This window comes from Misgurnus anguillicaudatus, chromosome 14 (genome assembly GCF_027580225.2).
Source record: "Misgurnus anguillicaudatus chromosome 14, ASM2758022v2, whole genome shotgun sequence".
NCBI lineage: Eukaryota > Metazoa > Chordata > Actinopteri > Cypriniformes > Cobitidae > Misgurnus > Misgurnus anguillicaudatus.
The window spans coordinates 6961146-6985117 of record NC_073350.2 but is presented as its reverse complement, the minus strand read 5'-3'; the positions used below and the strand labels follow the sequence as shown (position 1 = coordinate 6985117).

Here is a 23972-nt window from a genome sequence, read left to right as displayed (position 1 = left end):
TACGGCGCTGCGCAGACCGATCAGCCTATGACGTCAAGGTACCGCGAGGGCGATTCAAAAGTGGTGGTTTTTGCGGGGCTTTCGAGTCGCTCTCGCGGTACTTTGATATCATAGACCGATCGGGCTACGCAGCTCCGTATGAAGTTTAACACCCCTATAACTGTATAGAAGCGTTTTATTGCGAAAACACAGCTATTGAACAATCATAATTTAGGACGTTTTATAAAAACAAGTATTTAATGAAACACTTAATCGGGGGAATTTACTTGGAGCGTTTCCTAATGATTGGCTTGCAAATTAATCACTGTAATTATGAAATCAAACATAGAAGAGTATACAGTCTTAAAACTATTATGCATAGATGAACATGTATTTCCTATTTTCAGTGTAGTTTTAACACACAGCAGAAAACGAATAAATATTAATGTAATTTTCTGTCAACACACGTATTGTCCAACAGATGGCAGTCGTGCATCGGATTCTTCGGTAAACGACCCCAGAAGAAGAGATCGCACACGAGGAGCAGTAAAGTGAGGTCAACACGAGTTTTTTAGTGGAGAATTAATCTTTTAGAAGTTATACAGCGAGCACAATGAGTGTATGTATGCCCCAGAAGCGCCATTACAGGCAAAGAGCCCATTCAAATCCTATGGCCGACCACACTTTCCAGTAGTAAGACTCAAACTCATTGACTGTTTTGATATTGTTGATGTTATAATGTAATTTGTGTTTAGTGAAGTACTGAATGTGTTAGTCCAGTTTGTCCGGAGGAGATGGACTGGTCTCAGCTCTATCCAGCATACTTCAGTCAGCGGGATGACTGCGAAGCTCAAGCGCAGGTGGAGTTCGCGGACATCGGCTGCGGATACGGCGGACTGTTGGGTAGGGATGACATCACATCATGTGTGAATCATATGCATGTATACCTATAGGCAATAACACCCACCCTGGATAAACTACCCCTGCATAAGTTGTCAAACGTTATGCACTCCATCTTGGGATTTTGTATTTCTTACCCAAGACACATGATAACTGTGTAAATGTTAAAATGACTACAAAGTCATCAAAACTGACTTCCTTGCTAAAAAAACAAACAAACAACAGAAACCATCACAGAAATTATATTGGATTTAATGGTTATAATAGTAATTTAATTGGTGTAATAGAAAATATCTCTGTAGGTCTCTAGTGGTCATTCTCAATCTTTTTCAGCATGAGGTCCCCCTGTGTACGGTGCATCCCTTCATGCCCCCCCTCCCAAGAAAATGTATGATATAAGATATTCCAAAACTTAAAATTACAATTAAACAAAACATATTATATGATACAATGTAGTGCTGTTGGATAGTAGCCTTAATGCTCTGAGGTTTAATTAGACAGAATTTATGATAACTTGATGTATAAAATCAAATGTCCTTAAACTGGGGCCCACCTGGCACCATCTCAGGCCCCCTAGGAGGTTATGGCCCCCAGTTTGAGAACCACTGCTATAGTGTGCTGCAGGAATGGTGTATTTTTGTATGGCAATCTGGAAGTTAGCAAGACACTGGTTCTCTTGCTAAAAAGCCCATTCATTTTGGATTATTGCAAAAAAGCTTTGTGTTTAACAAAAGTTTATCACACTTAAAGGGGCCATGGCATGAAAATCTGACTTTTTCTATGTTTAAGTGCTATAATTGGGTCCCCATTGCTTCTATCAACCTAGAAAATGTGAAAAAAGATTAACCCAGTAACTTAGTTTTGGTAAACCATTTTCTGCAAACATATGAAAAAATAAGTCATTGAAAATTGGCTCCCCTTGTGATGTCAGAATGGGATTATACCGCCCCTTAAACTGCACTATTCAATCACGACAATGATATTTATTGCAGAGATCAGCTTATTTAGATTTTAAAGGACACACATCCAAAAACAGCACATGTTTCCTTACACCTACCAAGTGGCAATTTTAACATGTTATAATGTGATATTTTGAGCTAAAAATTCACATACATACTCTGGGGACACCAAAGATTAATTTGACATCTTAAAAAAAGTCTTGTGATTTGTCCCCTTTAAACATAGGGCTGGGCGATATATCGTATGCGATTGTCATGTGCTTCCCGTCAGTAAAGCGGGTTCAGTGATTGGTAGTAAATCGGCATCACCTGCTTTCAGATGGAGAGGCATTAACTACACAGAGCTGTAGTTTACTGACAAGCTAGAAAATATTGCGTTGATATCGCTAGTGATAATGAATACAATATTGCAACTTTTCAGTGAACTACGGCTCTGTGTAGTAAATGCCACTCTACCTGAAAGCAGGTGATGATCATAATCATATTATTTAATAGAAAAAAATGCAACATACTCTCAATATAACAATAAATAGGCCATATATGCATACTTAGACAAGACGTCAAACTAAGAAAATAGTATTTTTGATGACATTTTTTACCTCTTTTTGCTTCCCTGTTTTATCCTGCGAGTCTATTTCAAATGGTACTATAATAAAGTATTTTGTGTATAAACCATCATTTAAATATACCAGCCCAAGCCAATCTAGGACAAATATCTGTAATGCAAAACACTGCACAGTGGTTGTACCACATGATTTTTTTCGAATTCAATCAAAATTTACAGGCACAGAATTGGCCACCTAAACAAAACAAGCTAGCTTGCCATGAAAGGTGACTATTAAATTTAATAATAAAATCTACTCTTAAATAAATAACTTAATATTTATTGTTTTTTTTGTTGTTGTTGTTGTTTTGAGGTCACATTGATATCCAAATGTGGTAACCACAATGTGGTTAAGATACATTTTTCTCACATTTGAGGGAGAGTTGCAAAATTGCTTGTTGCTTCTATGGGTTGTATATATATATTTCATACTATGTACATCATCAGTCACTGATGGAAAAAAATATGTGCAAGTTTGTAGTGGGGGGAATTGCATCATAAAAAGTCTTGTATTGTAATGTCTGATGAGGTTGAAAAATTCATGTCAAGTGATTTTAGATTATTCCTCCAGACCCTTCATATGTTGCTGCTCTTTCTTCAGTCATTTTCTGTATGGTTCAGGTCAGGGAACTGGGATGGCTATGACAGAACCTTTATTTTGTGCTCAGTGACCCATATTTTTATTTTATTTTGAGCTTTGTTTTGAACCAATGTCTTCAAGAAGGATTGACTCATCATAAGATTTCTAGCAGAGCAAGTTAGGTTTTGACTTTTCTATCTGTTGGTATTTGATATTATCAATGAACCTTGTATCTGAATAAGATGTCTAGGACCCCTGGTATAAAATTAGGTTTAAACAATGTGGCCAAAAGACTCGCAGATGGAGAACTTCAGAATCAGTTGAATCTTTGGGTCAGAAAGCTTAAAATAAATGAAGAAAGATAAACAGCACCTCGATAACCACAAGTTGTTTGGGACACAGTTTAAGAAACCCACTGCTCTCATTAAAGTTCAAACAAAGAAACAATGTAGATTTATTTTCACTGCTTTCTTTGGTCATATTTACATAAGGGCTAATGTTTTTTTCCACAATTGTACATGTATGGTGTCATGTTTATCCAATTAAAACTGAAAAAATGCAACAGAAAAAAAAACAGCATTTCGGAGAGAAAATGTAGGTGTCAGGTCACGGACCCATTATTTGTCTGTGACTTTATTGTAACAATTTCTTTAAAATATTAAAAATTCATTTTCAAATGTTTTCTGTTTCTATTCTCCCATAGTTGAGTTATCACGCCTCTTCCCAAACCAACTGATTTTGGGCTTGGAGATTCGAGTGAAAGTGTCTGATTATGTACAGGACCGGATTCAATCGCTTCGAGCTGCTGAACCAGGCAGTTATCAGAACATCGCCTGTCTCAGGAGCAATGCCATGAAGTATCTTCCAAATTTCTTTACCAAGGGACAGGTGAGTGTGATTGATTCACCTCTGTGTAAAACATATCTCACACAATGACTAAAACACATCATAATGGCAAACTGGTATCCAGACTACTCCTACTAGTTTTTGAACCTCATAAAAGCAGTAACATCTCTTGCCAGAGGCTCAGTTATGCAAAGATTAAAACCCTTACAGGGCACTATATCGACTAATATCTCATTAATACTGAATTCTCTATTCCCAAATCAGTTAAATAAATTAATTGTGTGCTCTTGTACTCATTAACCAGAAATTAAACTAAGAAATAACACCACCTCATAATCACTGCATTGTCTTGTAGAAAATCATCATTAGCCAACAAACTTACCTTGCATTAAATATACAGATTTCATGTGTGAAGTCTCGGTTTCCTTTACTATTAGCTATGTGATTCGTATGACTGGGGGTTATGTTTTCACTTAAAAATTGGGTGCACCTAACATTTGTGCCGGTGCACCTAGGAAAAAAGCCGCACCAGTACTACCACTGCAAAAAAGTTAGTGTAGAGCCCTGAGTTATAACACTGTGACTGCATACATGAACATACATGCATTGTGTGAAACCAAACTTAGCAGTTATGTGTCTGAGACTGACTAATGTAGCATCTATTTACATACATGCACATATATATATGATATTATGATATTTTAACTGCACAAAAATCACTCTACCTGCCTACTCAAATTATGAATCATTATTATAAGCTTACCATTGTAAATTGGGGCAAGTCAAGGAGAGTTATAAACACTGATGGGCATGACACATTTACTATCATCTTACTCTACATAAGCCAATAAATCTATTGATATTAATCTCCTGACAAAATGGCAAATTAATCATATGTTATAAGTAGGCTGGGTAAAAATTTCGATGCATCCAATGCATTGCAATTATTTGTTTCTCAATTCAATATCGATTAATCAAATCCTATGAATCGATTCAGCCCCCCCGGCCAGTGGCGGCGCTGTGGGCGACACTCTAGTGAGAGCGTTCAGTGTTGTACAAGAAGTGCTTTATCAAAACAGAAAGATCAAAGATGGCAAACAGCAGCACTTCTTTCAAGCCTGCACCATCAACGTGATCAAACATTAGTAATACTACACACATTATTTAAAAATATACTCGGGTACTTAATTGCTTGTGTATTTACTTATCATCGAATCGATACCGAAGCAAGCAAATCAATATCGAATCGAAGCCTCAAGAATTGAAATCGAATCGAATTGTGAAATTCCTAACAATACCCAGCCCTACTATCCAGTGCTGAGCTTCGATGAAACTTTACGAGACCGGCGAGATACTTTCACAGGGCGGGAGATACGTGGCGTGATTGACAGCTTTGACACCAAATGGATATACGTGAAAATCAGATGACATGATTTCACAACTTTTCATTGGCCATTTAGATATGTGAAGCATACTGTATAAGGAAATGAACCTGGACGTTCAATCCATCGAAAAATCAAAAAATCGGCAAAATGGACATACGTGGTTTTCATCGGACAGCGACGATTTGTTAAATATAGTTTTTTTTAAGTTCAATAATGTTACTTTTTAAATTGAGACTTGTAACATTTGGCATCATTGTGTCATTTTTATGATATAAATTGAGTGAGCAAAAGCAATATCGGCTCAAGAAAATCGGCAGGCAGTATCGGTCATCGACTAAGGCTGATGAAACAAAAATCGGTATCCGCATCGACAATAAAACAATCCATATCGGTTGATCCCTAATGCCTAGAACGCATCAGGTTACGCACAGCATGCGGCGTAGCTGCAGCATTGGTCCTACGCAGAAGTATAAATCGGCCATTACGCCTCTGCTCTCTGTGAAACCATGCAAAACTTGCTATTTGTTTGCATCTTTCTGTTTTGTGTGTTGGTTGTGATGTACAATATGGACAGGTTGAAAGTATTGAAATAAGCTGATGTTTGATTGTCTTTTGTTTATGTATGCATCGATGTGTTTGTTTGCAGCTGAGCAAGATGTTCTTTCTCTTTCCGGATCCACACTTCAAAAAAACTAAACACAAGTGGAGGATTATTAGTCCTACATTACTGGCCGAGTACGCTTACACACTGAGAGTTGGGGTAAGAATACGTTTTGTCTTTTACTAACACATTCTTTTACAATAGTTAAAATCTTTAATGAATCTGTAGCTTTAACCGGAGGTGTATAATACTTTATCAGAGTTTTTTAACTTGGGAAAAAATTTACTTTTCTTTACTAAAAAATGTTCACTACATTCTAAAGCATAAAATCATACTGTGTATTCATTATATATTGCATATTAAAATTGATTTAATGCCTTATTACATAAAAATTGTGTACTTTTTACTTTCTTGAGTAAAAGTACAAAAAATTACTAGATGTTTAATGTACTTAAATATTAAATATAAACCAAAAACTTGAAATTATGAAATGTAGTGGAGTAAAAATTATGTTAATATGTTTTGGAATGTTTGTTTTCCAAAGAAAAACACTAATAAAATACGAATTATTGAAAATTTACTTTTATGTAGGAAGTAAAAATACTTAAGTAGTACTATACAACTCTGGCTTTAACCTTTTTAAAAGCACCTGTCTACTTCAGTCAACAGTGTTTTTAGATCATGTGGTGTATTTCTCACTTTGCTTTAATCTCTTGTGTAAATGCTAAAGTAATATCTGCAAATTGACTTTTTTAGCGAGGAACAAAGTGCTCCATTTTGTAGTTATTTCCTTTAGCATGATGAGAGTGTGTGTGTTTGAAACAGACCAGTGATCTGTCTTCTGTCTCAGACGTCTGTCTGATCTCTGTCATGACCTGAGCGGTTGAACGTAAGTCGAGCAGAACAATGCCAGGTTTGTGATGATGGGTTAATAAGACTGCACATTCAGCAGTGCTGTAACCACTAAACAAACCCTAATAATGCGGAAAACATGAAGAAATGTCTGTGGTAATATTGACTACACAACAAACAAAAGAAATCAAAAATCTGAGCAGATGTAAACATATAAACACAGTGATATTGTGTTAGATCCTTTTTTTTATTGGCAATAATAAAGTCATTCTTAAAATTTAACGTTAAGCACGACCGATGTATTTTACATTGGCATGCACTTTTTCATTGAAACAATATTCAGACCTAATTATTTTGTTCATGAACAGAACAGAAAACGAAATAATGTTGTCATATAGTTTGTATATGGCTTACGTGCCTCTGTTCATTTCAGTAGACTGCTGATGTCCTTTGTTACTTCCACGAATCTTTTCTTCCAATGAGTTTATCTGAACTGTCTAAAGAGTAAACGCCAATGACACAGGTGATAAGATCTAATGTTTGCTCTTCAACTATTTCAGTTGCCTCTGTAATGAGAAAAAACAGTGCAGGTCAAAGTATTCAAGTCAAAATTGGCAGATTGATTTTCATGTAAAATGCCTCAGTTTGACAAAAGTCAGATCAATATATGTGTGAAAATTGAAGAGGCACTACTGAAAGTGATCTTCTCAAGAATTAAAATGAATTTAACATTTAATTTTAACTTATATAAATTTATTATTAACTCAATATAACTGGTAACACATATGACTTTATCTTCAGTAAAACACAAAAGATGACATCCTGTCCACATACATACAATCATCCAGCTACACTACAACCAACAAGTTTTTTAACCCATTAATGCTAAATCTTAGTTATATTCAAAAGTGACATATAATTAATACACAGACTCTATATACACTTCCCATCCAAGTAAAAGTCACACACGCACTAATATTTCTTTGTACCGCCTTTAGCTTACTGCAGCATTCGCAGTGGCATCATTTTGATAAGCTTCTGAAATGTCACAACATTATTTTCCTGCCCAGAATTGCAATAATTTTTGCCAGGATCTTGTATTGATGATGAGAGAGTCTTCTCCAGCACATCACAAAGATTCATAATGGGGTTAAGGTCTGGACTCTGTGGTGGCCAATCCATGTGTGAAAATGATGTCTTGTGCTCCCTGAACCACTTTTTCACAATTTGAGCCCGATGAATCCTGGCATTGTCATCTTGGAGTATGCCTGTGCCATCATTGCTGGAATACAAATATCTAAAAATTCTTAAATCAAGATGCATTTTCTTGATCAGCAAAATGACCTAAGAAAAGAAGTCTAGTTTTAGACAAAAAACCCCCCACTAAAATTTAGGTGAATTTGTGCCAAGCCAAAAATCTACTAATGGGGTAAGAAAATGTTTCTTGAATTAAAAAAAACTTTTTGCTTACCCCATTTACAGATTTTTTTTGCTTGTTTTATGCAAAAATTCACTTAATATTAATGTTTTGATTTTTTTGTCTAGATTTACTAAACAGGGCTTATACGTGCCAGAGCACAATTCCAAAAAAGTGCCGATGGAAGATGGTAATATTTGCGGGTTATTTTCTAAAAAGGTGCAATTAAATAACACTGGCGCATCAACTGATTTAGATAATGACCAACACAATCTACTAAGAGCAACGCAAATTAGTTCAGGGTCGCAAATAAGCAAAGCTGATGAGGTGCGGTTGATCTACTAATACCTGATGCGTTTAAGTTCAGCACTCAGGACATCCCAGCTAACAAAGCCATAGTACACTGAAAAGAACTGGAGGACAAAAAATTAAGGTTTATAAGAAGTAGGGGTGGAACGGTACACAGAAGTCCCGGTTCGGTTCGTACCTCGGTTCAGGCGCCACTGTTCGATTCACTTTCGGTACAATGGAGGGAAAAGCAAAACAAAAATGAAGAAGGCATTTTTTTAGTACTTAAGCTAATCTTAAAAACATAGGTGTCCTTATCAGTGTTATTTTCAGATGTCATGAATATGAACTGAAATGTATTTAACATACTATCTCGTATTTCAAAAATGTATACCACTTTAAGTAATCTTGTACTCATCTTTCATACAAATATGGGTTCAAATGTATTACAAGTGTTACCTAAATACATTTTAAAATTACATTTTGGTCTTATTTCATATTAATGTACTAAAGAACAAAAAAATAGGCTTGTAGGATGAATTAATAGGTGTGTACGACTTCACGAGGGGCTGCAAGAAACGACAAGTGGATAACGTCAGAGTAACGCGAGAGCGATTTGAAATCAGCCTCCTACGCAAGATTTCTCGTGGTACTCTGACGCTGATGGCGCTGTGTAAAGTTGAGCACGCTTAAAAAACTGAAAGCAGCTGAACTCGACAGAACTGCCCTGCGTATGCCTGTTGTATATAGCAGGACAATTTATCTCCTACTTCTCAGCGTGAGAAATACAAAGTGTGGCGTTTGAACTGACTGAAATGCGTGTGTGTCAAGGTGAATGCGTGAGACTTGAGAGCCCTGATTAGATGTATTTCCACTCACATAACTAACAACTGCTGAACAACGCCGACGCAAAGTCCTCGTCTTTTCCACCACTCTCTCGCCTGTACTATTGTAACTGACTGGAAAACTGAAGTTTTGCCAAACTTGCGATCTTAAAGAGGCTGGTGGAGTGTAACTCTTGTGGAACACCACTTGTCATCCTCGCTATCGCTGCTCACTAGCTGACTGGACCGGCGTCGACCTGACAAAAAATGCAGAGTGCCAGAGAATGTAGACGGGCTCTGATAGAGCGCATACATAGGCGGAGCTCGGCTGCATCGGTGCCAATCAGAGCTTCAGAGCTAAAGCGGGGCAACAGATTAGCTGTCCATAAAGAACCCGCGTATCTAACAGTAGTTCCGCATTACATTAATTATTTTGCACGCACGTTTTCTATTTTCATACCGTGTATTCTCCGTTTAAATGCATGCACCGAACCGTGACCCCCGTACCGATTCGGTTCGAAACGAATACATGTATTGTTCCACCCCTAATAAGAAGTGTTGAAACGCCTGCTACTGTATGACTTCTGCTAGTGACTACGGGATGCCATGATTCTCTAAATCCTCAATTTGATAGCTTTTTTCTTTTCGATTCTCAATTTGTACTTTTTTTTTTTTGAAAGACAAAAAAAGTGCTATGCCATTATTATTTTTATTATTATAGTTTCTCTCTGCCTCACGTGCACGCGCTCTCGCATCTGTCCAAAGTCTAAACATAAACTAAAGTAGTAATCCTTACGTATTTGTTCAGTTTTATGCGTTTCAGGTGAGCTGAAGCAAACTATCCCTTTTGTTTAAAATATAACCCACTGCATCTTGGCGCCTCTCTTAAAGCCAATTTATACGGGTACGCCAGACGCTACGCACGTAGACAACGCCGTCATGAGCATTTATACTTCTGCGTTTGTGTTGCTCTGCAGTTACACCGCCGAATCGCTGGTGTCATCGCTGCTGCATTTAAAAATGGCGGGCTGCGAAGAACACGCCGGAAATGCGTAGGAGGAAACACAATGCATTCACGCCGACCAATCACAGATCTTGCGGTCCGCGTCGTTTCGACGTGTAGTTACATTTTTGAGGAGGTGCACGTAAGGTACTGCGAAGGGTACGGCGACAGGGGTCGCGTCAATGCGTATGTTACGGCGTACCTATAACGCGCACCTAACGCAAAAGTATAAATTGGCCTTTACTCTCGCGCACGTGCAGAGAGCTGCGCTCTGTCCGAAGTCAGATCACTAGGTAGTAATCCTGTTTATGATATGCATTTCAAGGAGCAAATACATCCCTCGTGTTTAAAATATAAATCAAATAAATCAATAAACCTCTGAGAGGTTTTTTCCCCGCTTGGCAAGCCGACCGGACGGTTTGTTTTGGAATCTTGTGGGGGCTTTTTTTTACAAATAACTTATCTGTGAGCTTCATTATTTTAAAAAAGTTCATGTGCCCTCATAATCTTTATTCAAAAATGCAAATCTCCTCCCCTCCTCAAAATGATCTTTCAAGCACAAAATGATCTAAGACATGCTTTTTTCGGCGTTAAAGGTGCAGTGTGTAATTTTTTATAAGAATCTCTTAACAGAAATGCAAAATAATATACAAAACTATATTATCAGTGGTGTATAAAGACTTTTCGTAATAAACCCTTATGTTTTTATTACCTTAGAATGAGATGTTTTTATCTCCATACACCAAGGCTCCCCTTACATGGAAGTTGCCATTTTGTGCCGCCAATGTTTCTACAGAAGCCCTTAACGGACAAACTTTGTTTACTAAGTTGTTTCCAACGAAGACATGTTTGTCCGGTTGCGCCTACCGTAGCTTCTCTATGCATTTCAAAAGTGAGGGGTGAGCAGTAAACTGAGCCATTGGTTGTAATTTGCAACCTCACCACTAGATGCTGCTAAAATTTACACACTGCACCTTTAAATAATGACACAAATCCCAGTAATATCCCATGCGCAAACATTGGTAAATCGCATTGCGTGAATCATTTAAATAATCTCGGTCGATACATTTTGTGTCTGAAATGGAAACTTCTAGAAATGCATATGCAATAAGGTCAGTCGCAAATAACTAGACCACAAAATTTCAACACTAATTATCCACTGCGTGTTTTTAGTAAATCCCGACAGCTGGCGCACGCTGTTAGTAAATCTGGCCCTTCATTTTCTTAGTATTTTTGTCTTGTTTTCAGTACAAATATCTAGTCAAGATGTATTTTCTTGATGAGCAGAATTACGCAAGAAAGTCATTTTTGCAGTGTATATTCAAGTAGTCCTAAATTGGCACATAGTAAAGTTGCTACCACTAGAACTGCAGCCAGAGAAGCTCTTACTTTACTTATTTGTTTGGTTAAATCAAGGTGGTAACTTTTTTTGGTTGAGCTGTGTGCGTGCATATGTGTGTATATATATTTGTGTGTTTTTAATATTAGCCTGTATCATTATATTAGTTTTAACAATATTCCTGAGTAAATGACAATTAGTGTTTTCACCCAGAGCAGATTTCATTTTTCTCTAATAGGAGAAATAAGTCTGAATAAATACTAATGATAAGCTAAATAAAGTTCCCAGTTGTGAGATGAACTTGTAATTTGTTTACAACATAGTTTCTCTCTCTATTGTGTCTTCATACTTCTGTAATGACATTTTGTTTCTGATTTTTCCACCTAAACACAAGACATAAAAGCTCTTTTATTGGGTTTTATTTTCTTGTTTTGGCACGTGACAGCTCCATTCAGTCCTCATTTACTTTCATTCTGCCTAATAATCTTGGAAAGATTTAAAAATGACACATGTATGTTTGTTGTGTTTTTGCCTTTCCAGGGTTTAGTGTACACAAACACTGATGTTGAGGAGGTACATGACTGGATGGTGAAACACTTCACTGATCATCCTCTCTTCAGTCGAGTGTCTGAAGATGAGCTGGTATGTTTCATCATCTCCATCTGTTTACCTTTTCACTCTCTACTGAGCTACTTTCTCAGGCAAAGAGGCGTTTTCTCAGGCGTTTTTATTTGCATGAAGAATTGCTATGGAAAACAATGTAAAGAAATGATTGAAGGCTGGTTAAAGAAGAAGAGTACTGGAGAGTAATACATTTGAAAGAAGCAGTCACGGCCATAGTTTATGTAAGGAGTGATTGACGACGGGCCCTTGAATTGTAAGAAAATGATGCACACAAAGGTGGTAATGCGGCACGACTCGAAGCGGAGTGCCGTTACACCGCAGGTGTGCATTATTTTCAAATAATTCAAAGGACCGGAGTCAATTATTCCGCTTATACCACGGTTACCACAAACATTGCTCTGGTGCCTATTTTTAAGACATTTGAAAAGTTAGGTGTGCGGTTTACAGAAAAATAATCAACACCCATAGAACATTTCTCAGCCAATCAGAATGCAGCATTCAACAGACCCGTGGTATAATGCAGAGATGATGATGATTTTCAGGCAGGTTTCCCGAATCTTCACCAGAGTGGTTGATCAACCAGATACAGGGTTACAACAGGTCCTTAAAATCCTTGAAAGTTTGTGAATCTGGGGGAAAAAATCCAACAAAAATAAACATAAATACATACAGGTCATTAAAAGTGCTTGAATTTTATTTTGTGCAAGACGTTTTCTGGGCAAAAAAAATCATATTATTCCCTGTGTAGTGTAGGATGACATCCAAAAAATTCTAGACTTTTTAGCGCACGTGCTAAACTGTTTTTTTTTTTTTTGCCTCCGAGTCATTTTATTTTGAGTATCTGCCCTATACCGAGTCCCGATCCGATACTTCTATAATACATAAAAAAAGAATCAAGAAGAGCGAAAAAGGATGTTCCTTATGTCATGCCGCACGCATTGCTGTTTCTGTGTGGAGTCAAAAGAGTCTAACTCTGTGCCAGCGCATAACTACAGATGTGTTAAAAAATAATGAGAATATAGTATATATGTACAGGGGTTAAATTGGGATTTGTTTTGTGGGGATGCTCTGTTGGTAGGGAGGGTTCGAGGGGTAACATGTTTAATACTGATGACAACAAAGGCACTGGTGTGTTTCAGTGACATTTTGTACCTCTGATATGATTTTAAGTTTCAGTTTTAAAGCTGTGCCACATGTTGACCCAAACTTTAAAACCTGAACTTTAAATTATGCACATCTATGAGTCTGACACCCTATATGCATTTGTTGCACATGTCATTATGCACAATTGATCAAACTTTGAAGGAAGTTATAAGACTCAACCTCCTTGACTAATTCTAGGCATTAGATAGGCTACCCAAAAAGACTCAGTTAACAAGAAAAACAACATACTGATTCAGCAATATATCTTATAAAAATAGCCATGGAGATTCCCTAAGCTGGTCAGCAGTTAGTTAAACAATCACTATAGTAATTGATTTGTATAATCAAAATACATTATTTTATTAAACTATACAACAAGTTGTATCCAGTTATCTAGTTAACATATTGTAATAAGATGAATGACATGGCTATACATACTTTAATACTTTGTTTCTAGACTTCTATTAAAGGGACACAAGGCAGCATTTTTATGTTAATAAATCATCTTCGTAAGTCGGTATATGGTTAAATGACTAATTACCGGACGAATGAAGTCTCTCTCGCCCGCCCCTACCGTCTGTAGGAAGAATACCCCACTTGCAACTTCGCTGTATTCGACCTAGTGTCCTTTAGTCTCGCAAAGTCTCAGATATCGCGAGAAGCAGTATCAATTTACACCAAAAAACACAGAGGCAGGCGAGCTAAACACGGCTAGCGATTGTTGCAAATGGCAGAGCCGGGGAAGAAGCATGGAAAACCCTTGACGGAAGGGAAACCTAACTGGATTGGAAACAAGCTGATAAACTTGGTTCCGAGGGGGGAGGGACAACAGTTCGTTTTTACGACAGTGTGTTTGAAAGCATTTACTTTCAGACACTATGGGGAGCTCGTAGAGAAATATTACGCAGACTTGCCTGGTTTCCCTTTAAGTTTTTTCGACGTGTGCACCATTCTTACCTCTCTCTCGATCTCTCATCTTTACAATGTGTAATGTGATCGTCGTGCGCGAATGCGCGTTCTTGAGGTTCTGAGTGAGACACGGAGATGCGTACTGATGTAGATTAACTGAGCACATAGTAACAAAAATGATCGACGCGTCATTTAAATGAGGCGTAAAAACCCGGTTTTTACACAAGTAAAAATATAAGCCTATGAATGAAAACACGTCATTATTCGCGTCAGTTCACACACACCAGCGCAGCGCGGAACAGAGCGAGCGCTTCAATATTTTGTGCCGTGCATGTGTATTCGAGTCCTGATCGGCAGGTAACGTCCGATTCCGATCGAGTCTGAAACCACGTGATCGGGGCCGATTTCCGATCACATGATCGGATCGGGACATCCCTAAAAAAAAGCACATGATTGGTTAAGAGAGTTCTGTAGTGTCTGGTCTGGATGAGCAAACAAACATAATAATAAAGCCTGGTATACACCAAAAGATAAATTCGGGCTGAATTTGGGATGATTTTCCACCTTACGATAATCCTAGGTGAAGTCCCGTGTCTTTGTGGTTAAGCCGATTATCAGATTTTCCTGTGGTGCGTGGTGTTTAAGGCTGGGTACACACCAAAAGATTTTTTTCATCTTATAAGATTTTAAAAATGTGATGGACCACAAACATGAGGGTAAAAAATCCTAGATTTAACCGTTTTGCTCATATAGTGTGTGCACACCACACACAAACAGATTTTTAACAGAGTCTCGACTGTGAACACAGGAAATCCCACAAAATCTTGCGAGACTTCAGAATAAGCATGGCGGATGATATGCAGGAAGACATTTTTAATGATAGTGCTTGGAATAATTTTTTACAAGACAAGTTGTACAAAACATTTGTGATGTTGCCACAAATCAACAAGCGGAATCTCCATCTCTGCTGTCTACATCAACTTCACTTAGGCCGTTTCTCAATCCGAAAGCTGAAGCCTGCGGAGGTCGCATATGCAGGCTGCATACGGCATGAAATCTGGTTTATTCAAGTTAACTGAGCATTAGATTCGCAAGTCATAAGTATATTACAACAATATACGATAAACTAGGAATAATAGTTAATTTTATAACTGTTAATATTCAGAAATAAGACGTATATGCAGCCTGGAAATGCGACCTACAGATTGAGAAACAGACTTTGTGCTGCACTATGACTGCTTCCGTCTTCCCTCATCTCGCTTCCTGATTGGATATGGTTTTCGTTTCACGTGATAATCTCAATAGCGTGCTCGCGTTTGTCCTTGGGATTCCCCACACACATCAGGATTTCTGATCGTAAATATTCAACATGTTGAATATTTACGATTCGTGATCAGCGCGGCTCCAACGTTCTTTCGAGCAGGTTCGGACACTCTTAACACACCTCACACGAAGGGACAATCTGATAAAATAATCTGTAGAACCATCGCGATACTCAGGACATAGCTAGGATTGTCGGAAGGGGGGAAATCGGCCCAAAATTAGCCCGATTATCTTTTGGTGTGTTCCCAGCCTTAAGAGCGTCTGAATCTCCTCAGAAGCACGTCAGAGTTAGGGTTGTTCAGCGTGTGATAAACCCGGTGATCCGGTATCACCGAGTGGGAGGGGCTTATAAATGTGTGCGCATTTTACGCTTTAATAAGAGGCAATTTTTTAAATGCAGCGGTTGCGTGGAAAGTAACGAATTACATTTACTCACGTTACTGTAATTGAGTAGTTTTTTGTGTACTTTTACTTTTTGAGTAGTTTTTAAAATCTGTACTTTTACTTTTACTTAAATATGTTTTGTTTAAAGTATTGTACTTCGCTACATTTTAAATCATATCCGTTACTGAGTAAATTTAAAAAAGCAAGGTGTTTAAGACACACAACGGATGATTGATGGGCGGGGGAACGCGCAAAAAGAACCATGGAGACGGACGAGACAGGCGCGCTAATGCAGACCCGCCTCACTTCAAATCTTATGAAAGAAACCCCTTGTCATATTTAAGCGACCACTTTCCACTGACGTGAAGCGAGTGTTTCATTCCTATGAAAGGTAGGATTCATACTTTCTTGAGTACGAAATTGCCGACTGGGTTTTTACCGCTCATTTGCACGGCGCGTTTTTAACAACATGCGCATTATCTTCCGAGGTCTAGCAGCTTCGCGTCAAGTCAAACACAACGTCCTCGAGTAGGGATGGGCACGAGTACTATATTGCTCAAGTACTCAAACGTGGCATCAATGATCGATCACGAAAACGATGATCATGGGGGTTTATTTATTTATTTATCATGGATATGGCGGCATTTGGATGTCTGGTTACCGTTACAAGTGCATGTGGTAGTAAAGACTGGGTCTGGAGATGCATGTTTGACGTCGTGTCGAGCTATGCAGACCGGCGTATGACATTAGTAACATTACCATGCGTGATTCAAAAGCAAACAAATAATTCTGCGCGACCACGCCGCAGCAACCCGCCGATCCGCACACACCTCACATCACTGAGGCACTATAGTTTAAAAGGATGCCGTGATTTTCGGAAATACAGTCAGTCAGGTGCAAAATGTACAGCGCCGTCAAAAGTTCAATGGGTTATCATCTCATATTTAAACATCAAATGTTAAGAGATACCAGAGAGCCATACGAGCATTAACATTACATCTTGACTGAGAACAGGTAAGGGGACGACACGACACAGCTAATCGCTAAAATGATAGCAAAAGACTTAAAGCGGCTTAATGTTATGAAGCTTGTGCTTTGACTGGACGTGTTTAAAAGTTCGCTGTTTATGATGCACCCACAAAGGGAGTAAACTTTCTGTACATAACTTAGTTAATAACTTAGTTGAAGTCTTGCATTTTATGCAGATAGATGCACGTTGTACATTTGTTGTATGAAGCTTAATATTATGTAGAGTGCGTCATATAGAAAGCGCTTCGGTTTGTGTTTATTAACTCTTTAGTTTCACTTCATCACGCATCTATTCCTGTAAGGGCTTTCTGTTAAAAACATTTAATTCATTAATAGTCTAGTATGTGTTCATTGTTCTGTCATATTTTCTTCAAAATTAAGTTTTATTTTAGTGTTTTTGATAAAAATATCTTAATTTTCACCATGACGTGTACGCCCCGCCCATTTGATTGTCCCGCCCGCAGTTAATCGAGTACTCGTTCTTCAGACCTATGGATTAATCGAAATGAAAAAATGACATAAATGCACATTCCTATCCTCGAGAATGCGCAGGTCATTAGACATAGGAGAGAGAGAGAGAAAGAGAGAGAGAATAAAGGTCTGACATCAGGTCAGGGAAGCTAGAAGACAATAAACATGTCAAAAGTATATAGCCATGGCACTCATCTCATTATATGCTCATTTAAACTAGATATATAGTTTAATGAAATAATGTTTGTTACCAGCAATACATCAGTTACAACCTTACTATAGTGATATTTACTAGCTGCTGACCACCTTCAAAAGTGCATAACTCACATGTAAAAATCATTAAACAATTCCATAAATGTTTCTTAGTTTAAAAAAGTTTTTAATTTTATTAACTTTTTGTTATTGCACTTTAATTGTAAAGATGTTCCTACAATTTAAAACAACTAGTTTGAGATTTATATTCCCTTGTCGTTTTTGTACTAGAATCCTCCACCTCTCCCCGCTGTAAAAAAATGACCACATATCGGCAATCCACACACTATAGGAACAAAACTGATCAATCATAGATTTTTTGCATGTTTGTTGTCTCTCGCATTTTGAAAATCTAATAATATAAAAAATATCTTTTGGTGTGGCCCTAGCTTTAGGCACAGTCAGCACAATGAAATGAAAACAGTTACAAATGTAATGAAATTTCTTTTATAATTTATTCACCCTCATCTCAGGTTTATACTGTATGACTTCAGTTTTTCACCTGAACACAATCAGATTTATGTTAAAGATTCTGACTTTTTAAGCTTTTTAATGTTATTGAATGGAGTTGATCAGTGTGTTCATCCATCATAAAAGTCTTCCTCATCACTCCATTAATGTCTTCTACAGTAAACAATTGCCACTAAAGGAGAGTCATATACACATGGGATGACATCAGAGCACGTAAATAAGTTTTAACTGTGATTTAAAGTATGGTTAACTTTACGTTTGGATTGTTTCAGGCTGATGATGTCATTATTAGTATTTTGGGCACCTGCACAGAAGAAGGAAAGAAGGTCCAGAGGAATGGAGGCAAGAATTATTTGGCAGTTTTTCGCAGAGTGGACCATTAAAACGTTGGCGAATTTTAAGCTACATTGTAAGAATGCAGTCTGCGTTTTACAGGTTTTTTATTTTGCATATTTTTGTACAAACATATTTCTGTATATGAATTAACATTTGTAATTTTTGATTAATAATTACAACACAGAATGTAAATATATGTTTTTATTCTGCTGTCTGCTTTCTTTCTGAAAACCCAAATAAATCGATCTACCACACTGCTCTGTTATAACATTGATAAGATACAGATATGAAAAAAATAATGATAATTGTGTTCATATTACAATATACAGCTACATCACTTTAGACAAATATAAAGTTAAAGACTTAATGGAAAAGTAAGACTTTATGGGGCAGTTTCCCAGACAGGGATTAAACTATAGTCCTAGGCTAAAATAAATGTAAGAGCTGTCCAAACTGAAAACAACTTGTGTTCTGATCTTCATCTAAGTCACAACAACAGAGAAACACAGTCTGCTTAAACTAATACCGCACAAACATTGTGCGTTTTTATGTTTTTATTGAACACAACATGGACCCTCCTTTGGCAGCAATAACCTCAACCAAACACTTCCTATAGTTGCAGATCAGACCTGCACAACGGTCAGGAGAAATTTTGGACCATTCCTCTTTACAAAAGTGTTTCAGTTCAGCAATATTCTTGGGATGTCTGGTGTGAATCGCTCTCTTGAGGTCATGACACAGCATCTCAATCGGGTTGAGGTCAGGACTCTGACTGAGCCACTCCAGAAGGTGTATTTTCTTCTGTTGAAGCCAATCTGTTGTTGATTTACTTCTATGCTTTGGGTCGTTGTCCTGATGCATCGTCCATCCTCTGTTAAGCTTCAGTTGGCGGATAAGTTTTTCTGCAAAATGTTAAACTTTGGAATTCATTTTTCCATCGATGACAGTAATCCGTCCAGGGCCTGAGGCAGCAAAGCAGCCCCAACCCATGATGCCCCCTCCAACATATTTCACAGTTGGGATTTGGTTTTGATGTTGGTGTGCTGTGCCTTTTGTTCCCCACACATAGCGTTGTGTGTTCTTTCCAAACAACTCAATTTTGGTTTCATCTGTCTACAGAATGTTTTGCCAGTAGTGCTGTGTGGAACACCCAGGTGCTCTTTTGCAAACTTCAAACGTGCTGCAATTTTTTTTTTTGGACAGCAGTGGCTTCCTCCGTGGGGTCCTCCCATGAAGTCCATTCTTGTTTAATGTTTTACTTATTGTAGATTTGTCAACAAAAATGTTAGCATGTGCCAGAGATTTCTGTAAGTCTTTAGCTGACACTCTAGGATTTTTCTTCACCTCATTGAGCATTCTGCGCTGTGCTCTTGCAGTCATCTTTACAGGACGACCACGGCTAGGGAGTGTAGCAACAGTGCTGAACTTTCTCCATTTGTAGACAATCTGTCTTACCGTGGACACATGGACATCAAGGCTTTGAGAGATACTTTTGTAGCCCTTTCCAGCTTTATGTAAGTCAACAATTCTTGATCGTAGGTCTTCTGAGAGCTCTTTTGTGCAAGGCATGATTCACATCAGACAATGCTTCTTCAGAACAGCAAACTCAAAACTGGTGTGTGTTTTTTATTGGACAGGGCAGCTTTAATCAACACATCCAATCTCATCACATTGATTGGACCAGGTTGGCTGACTCCTGGCTCCAATTAGCTCTTCAAGAACTCATTAACCTAGGGTTTCACATACTTTTTCCACCCTGCACTATGAATGTTTACATGTTGTGTTCAATAAAAACATGAAAACGTATAATGTTTGTGCGGTGTTGGTTTAAGCAGACTGTTTCTCTGTTGTTGTGACTTGGATGAAGATCGGAACACATTTTGTGGCCAATTTGTGGGGAGATCCGGGTGGGCCCGGGGGGTTCACATGCTTTTTCTTTCAACTGTATCTTGAAATACATCAGTGCCCTTTGTTTTGCCTCAAAATGCACACAGGTAATGTTTTTAGTAAGGCATGTTTGTTAAAGGTGTAGCGGAGGATTTTCTCGAATTTTAGAAACGAACCGCCTTCTCCACTTTTTTAAAAAATGCAATTGCGCAACACTCCTGATTGACAACTAGGAGAACCAATAGTCTTGATAATCCTCCGCAATACCTTTAAAACTAGTTATATTTCCTATCAAAACTAAGGCCTAGTCCTGGTTTAAGCTAGTCCCTGTCCGGGAAACCACCCCTATGTGTCAGTTTCCCGGACAGGGTTTTGGATTGATTCAGAAGTAGGCTTTAAAGTAGTTTTTACAAACAAACTTTACAAAAGGGCAGTACTGGTGTGCATCTTGAGACAAAACAATGGCACTGATGTATGTTAAGATGTGTCGGGGCAAGATGTTTTTACATTTAAGGAAGTTAAACATTCATTTTATTCTGGGACTATAGGACAAATCATGTCTGGGAAACTACACCTAAATGTTGAGTGATAGTCAGTGTTTGTTAGCGAAACTTATTTGCAAAAGCAGACCTGCCAATATTCTTGCAATGATAACACATGCAATACCATAATCTTTGTTGGCTTCTCTGAATGAAACATGAAGGTCTGTGAGTGAATAAAGCATCATATCATGTAATGAATGGGTTGGGTTTTTAATAAGTAAACTTGTGTAGCTGTCAGACAAGCTGTCAAAGCTTTTTTTAATTTTTACATTCACTCAAAAATTTATAGACGTACAGTTTGTTCTTGTTTGCTTAAGCAATGACATGCAGTCTTATCATTTATTCACTTTTAACTCAAGCTCATCTGAGAATGTGAATGAATTTACTGAAAACCACTTTTCACATGCTTTATTATCATCATCATCATATATTTGTTTATATCATATTATGTGCCGCACTCTCTCTTGTTGTCAGTTTAAAAATATTGATTAATAATAATATTCCTGCTGGTCAAAAACTGTTGACATCCAATTTCCTTTTTACAATCACAGGATGACGAAACGTTTCTGTATTAATTGATTTATCATTGTATAACATCAACAATCGTGAGTTCAGGAGTGAGTCAATAGACATGCAAAACCAATCATTGATTTAAAGGGGACATTTCATAAGACTTTTAGATGTTAAAATATATCTTAAAAGAAAAAATTCCCAGGGGTACGTACTGTATGTGAATCATATAGGTAATTTATTATATGTTAAAATTGTCACTGTAGGTGTGAGCAAAAATGTGCTGGTTTTGGGTGTGTCCTTTAAAATGCAAATGAGCACATTCAAGTTTAAACCAGTGTGCAACGTTTTGCTACAGTTTTCACGTCATGTTTCCTGGAAACTGTGTGCACCGGTGTATAACAGGGTTTTAGATACGTTTTCTCTTGTTAGATGGGTGTGTCAGAGCTGCTGTCCAATCAGCAGCAGCAAGTAAATAAACCACACATTACTAAAAAGACAATGGGTCCCAGTTGGAATGTTCTCTTTCATTATGGGTGGCAAGGGCAGGGACTGTAACATCCAGCATATTTTACAGTATTTAACACGTATTTATAACGATTTCATCAGGCTGCGGATACATTTCAACAAGAACACAAAGAGTGACCTTCTCAGCTTACCTCATAAGAACACGGTGTTCAGCGCATCACCGTTTCGGTTTAAAAACCGTTGTGAACCCAGCCCTGATCTCTGAACTAAATGGCAGTGCCGTTGGTTGAAATGTGCAGATTAAGGGGCGGTATTATAATAAGATCCCCCAAATTTCAAGAAACTATTTTTTTCACATGCTTGCAAAGAATGGTTTACCAAAATGAAGTTACTGAGTTGATCTTTTTCAAATTTTCTAGATTGACATAAGCACTGGGGACCAAATTATAGCACTTAAACATGGAAAAAGCATGTTCACTCCAGCATGCAGCATTATTGTTGTGGATACTTAGACATCTGTCATATAAAATTCATCATCACAGCCGACCAATCCTTTTGCATTAAAGGTGCTCTAAGCGAATTCACGCGTTTTAGACCATAAAACATTTTTTGTTACATACAGCAAACATCTCCTCACTATCTGCTAGCTGCCTGTCCACTGATCAAACTGTAAAAAACGCGATCTCTGTAGACATCCTAGGCTCCACAAACTGCAATAAAAACAAAGTGGCCAAACCTACCACCAGAAAGGATAACAAAGTGTTCCAGCCAATTAACGACAAGAAGGATTTGGGGTGAGGGTTGGGCGCGTTCATGAAAGCACGGAAGGGAGGGGAGGAGTTATCTACGCTCCGTTTGTTTGAAAACAGTTCAAACATCAACAAAAAGTAACGTCACACAGATTCGCTTAGAGCACCTTTAAGTTTGGTTATATTTAGGTTTGCTGATAAAAATCCAACGTGAGCGCAAAGCGAACCAGGACTTAATAAATTGTTTTCTTTTTCCGTTTGGACCAAACAAACCAAACTATGAACAAAACCTTAGATTCACTCTTATATTTAAATGTGAATAATTAACACTATACAATAGTTGTTGGGGATATACATTTATAATTACAGAATCTTAATATTTCCGTCTACAAATTTTGGGAAATCATCAACCTTTCAAGATTAAATGTGTTTATTCTTTCATATTTTAATTAGTTAAATTTGGAAACAAGTCATAAAGGTGCTGGTTGACTAAAGTATTTCACAATGAAGATTTATAATTATCTACACGCTTTTGAGTATATTTGCCTACAAGGGAAGGAGGTGGGTGTCTGATGATCATGATGTCTTGTAACCTCTTGACAAAGTAGTATTGTAGAACAATGACAATGGTTCCTAATGAAAGGTTATACATTAAGGCTATAGATTATTACCTAACTGTAATTTACTGGTGTTTTATTATAGACCGAGTACATTTGTCTTAAAGGTTTATCCTAGTCCCATGTATGTTGGGCTGCCTTAATTTAAAAACATCTTGCACTGACATATCTTTTCAGTGCCATTGTTGTCTCTCAAGTATTGCTTTTTGTAAGGTAAAAACTACTTAAATGACCTAATATAACTAAGACATAGTTCTGGATTAATCTAAACCCTGTCTGTGAAACTGACCCTTTGAGTAAGAAGGGATGATGGATCCATGTTTTCATTCTGTTTACGCCAAATTCTGACTCTACCATCTGAATGTCTGAACAGAAATCGAGACTCAGGCAACATTTTTCCAGTCTTCAACTGTCCAATTTTGGTGAGTTTGTGCAAATTGTAGCCTATTTTTCCTATTTGTAGTGGAGATGAGTGGTACCCGGTGGGGTCTTCTGCTGTTGTAGCCCATCCGCCTCAAGGTTGTGCGTGTTGTTGCTTCACAAATGCTTTGCTGCATACCCCTAATAATCCTTTAGGTGAGTGTGTATATATATACCACCATGTACCCATAGTGCCAATTGGGCATCGTTTAAATGCCACAGCCTACCTGAGCATTGTTTCTGTCCATGTCCGTCCCTTT

General features: G+C 37.7%; 1 protein-coding gene across 1 annotated transcript; it reads left to right on the top strand.

Moving 5' to 3' along the window:
• The first annotated feature begins 460 nt into the window (after positions 1 to 460).
• On the top strand, positions 461 to 18773 carry mettl1 (methyltransferase 1, tRNA methylguanosine). The gene is made up of 6 exons (XM_055183273.2): positions 461 to 672; positions 755 to 882; positions 3726 to 3910; positions 5900 to 6013; positions 12118 to 12219; positions 18456 to 18773. Exons 1-6 carry the CDS (start codon positions 593 to 595, stop codon positions 18564 to 18566), a joined length of 720 nt encoding a protein of 239 aa, XP_055039248.2. The 5' UTR covers positions 461 to 592; the 3' UTR covers positions 18567 to 18773.
• The last annotated feature ends 5199 nt before the right edge of the window (positions 18774 to 23972 follow it).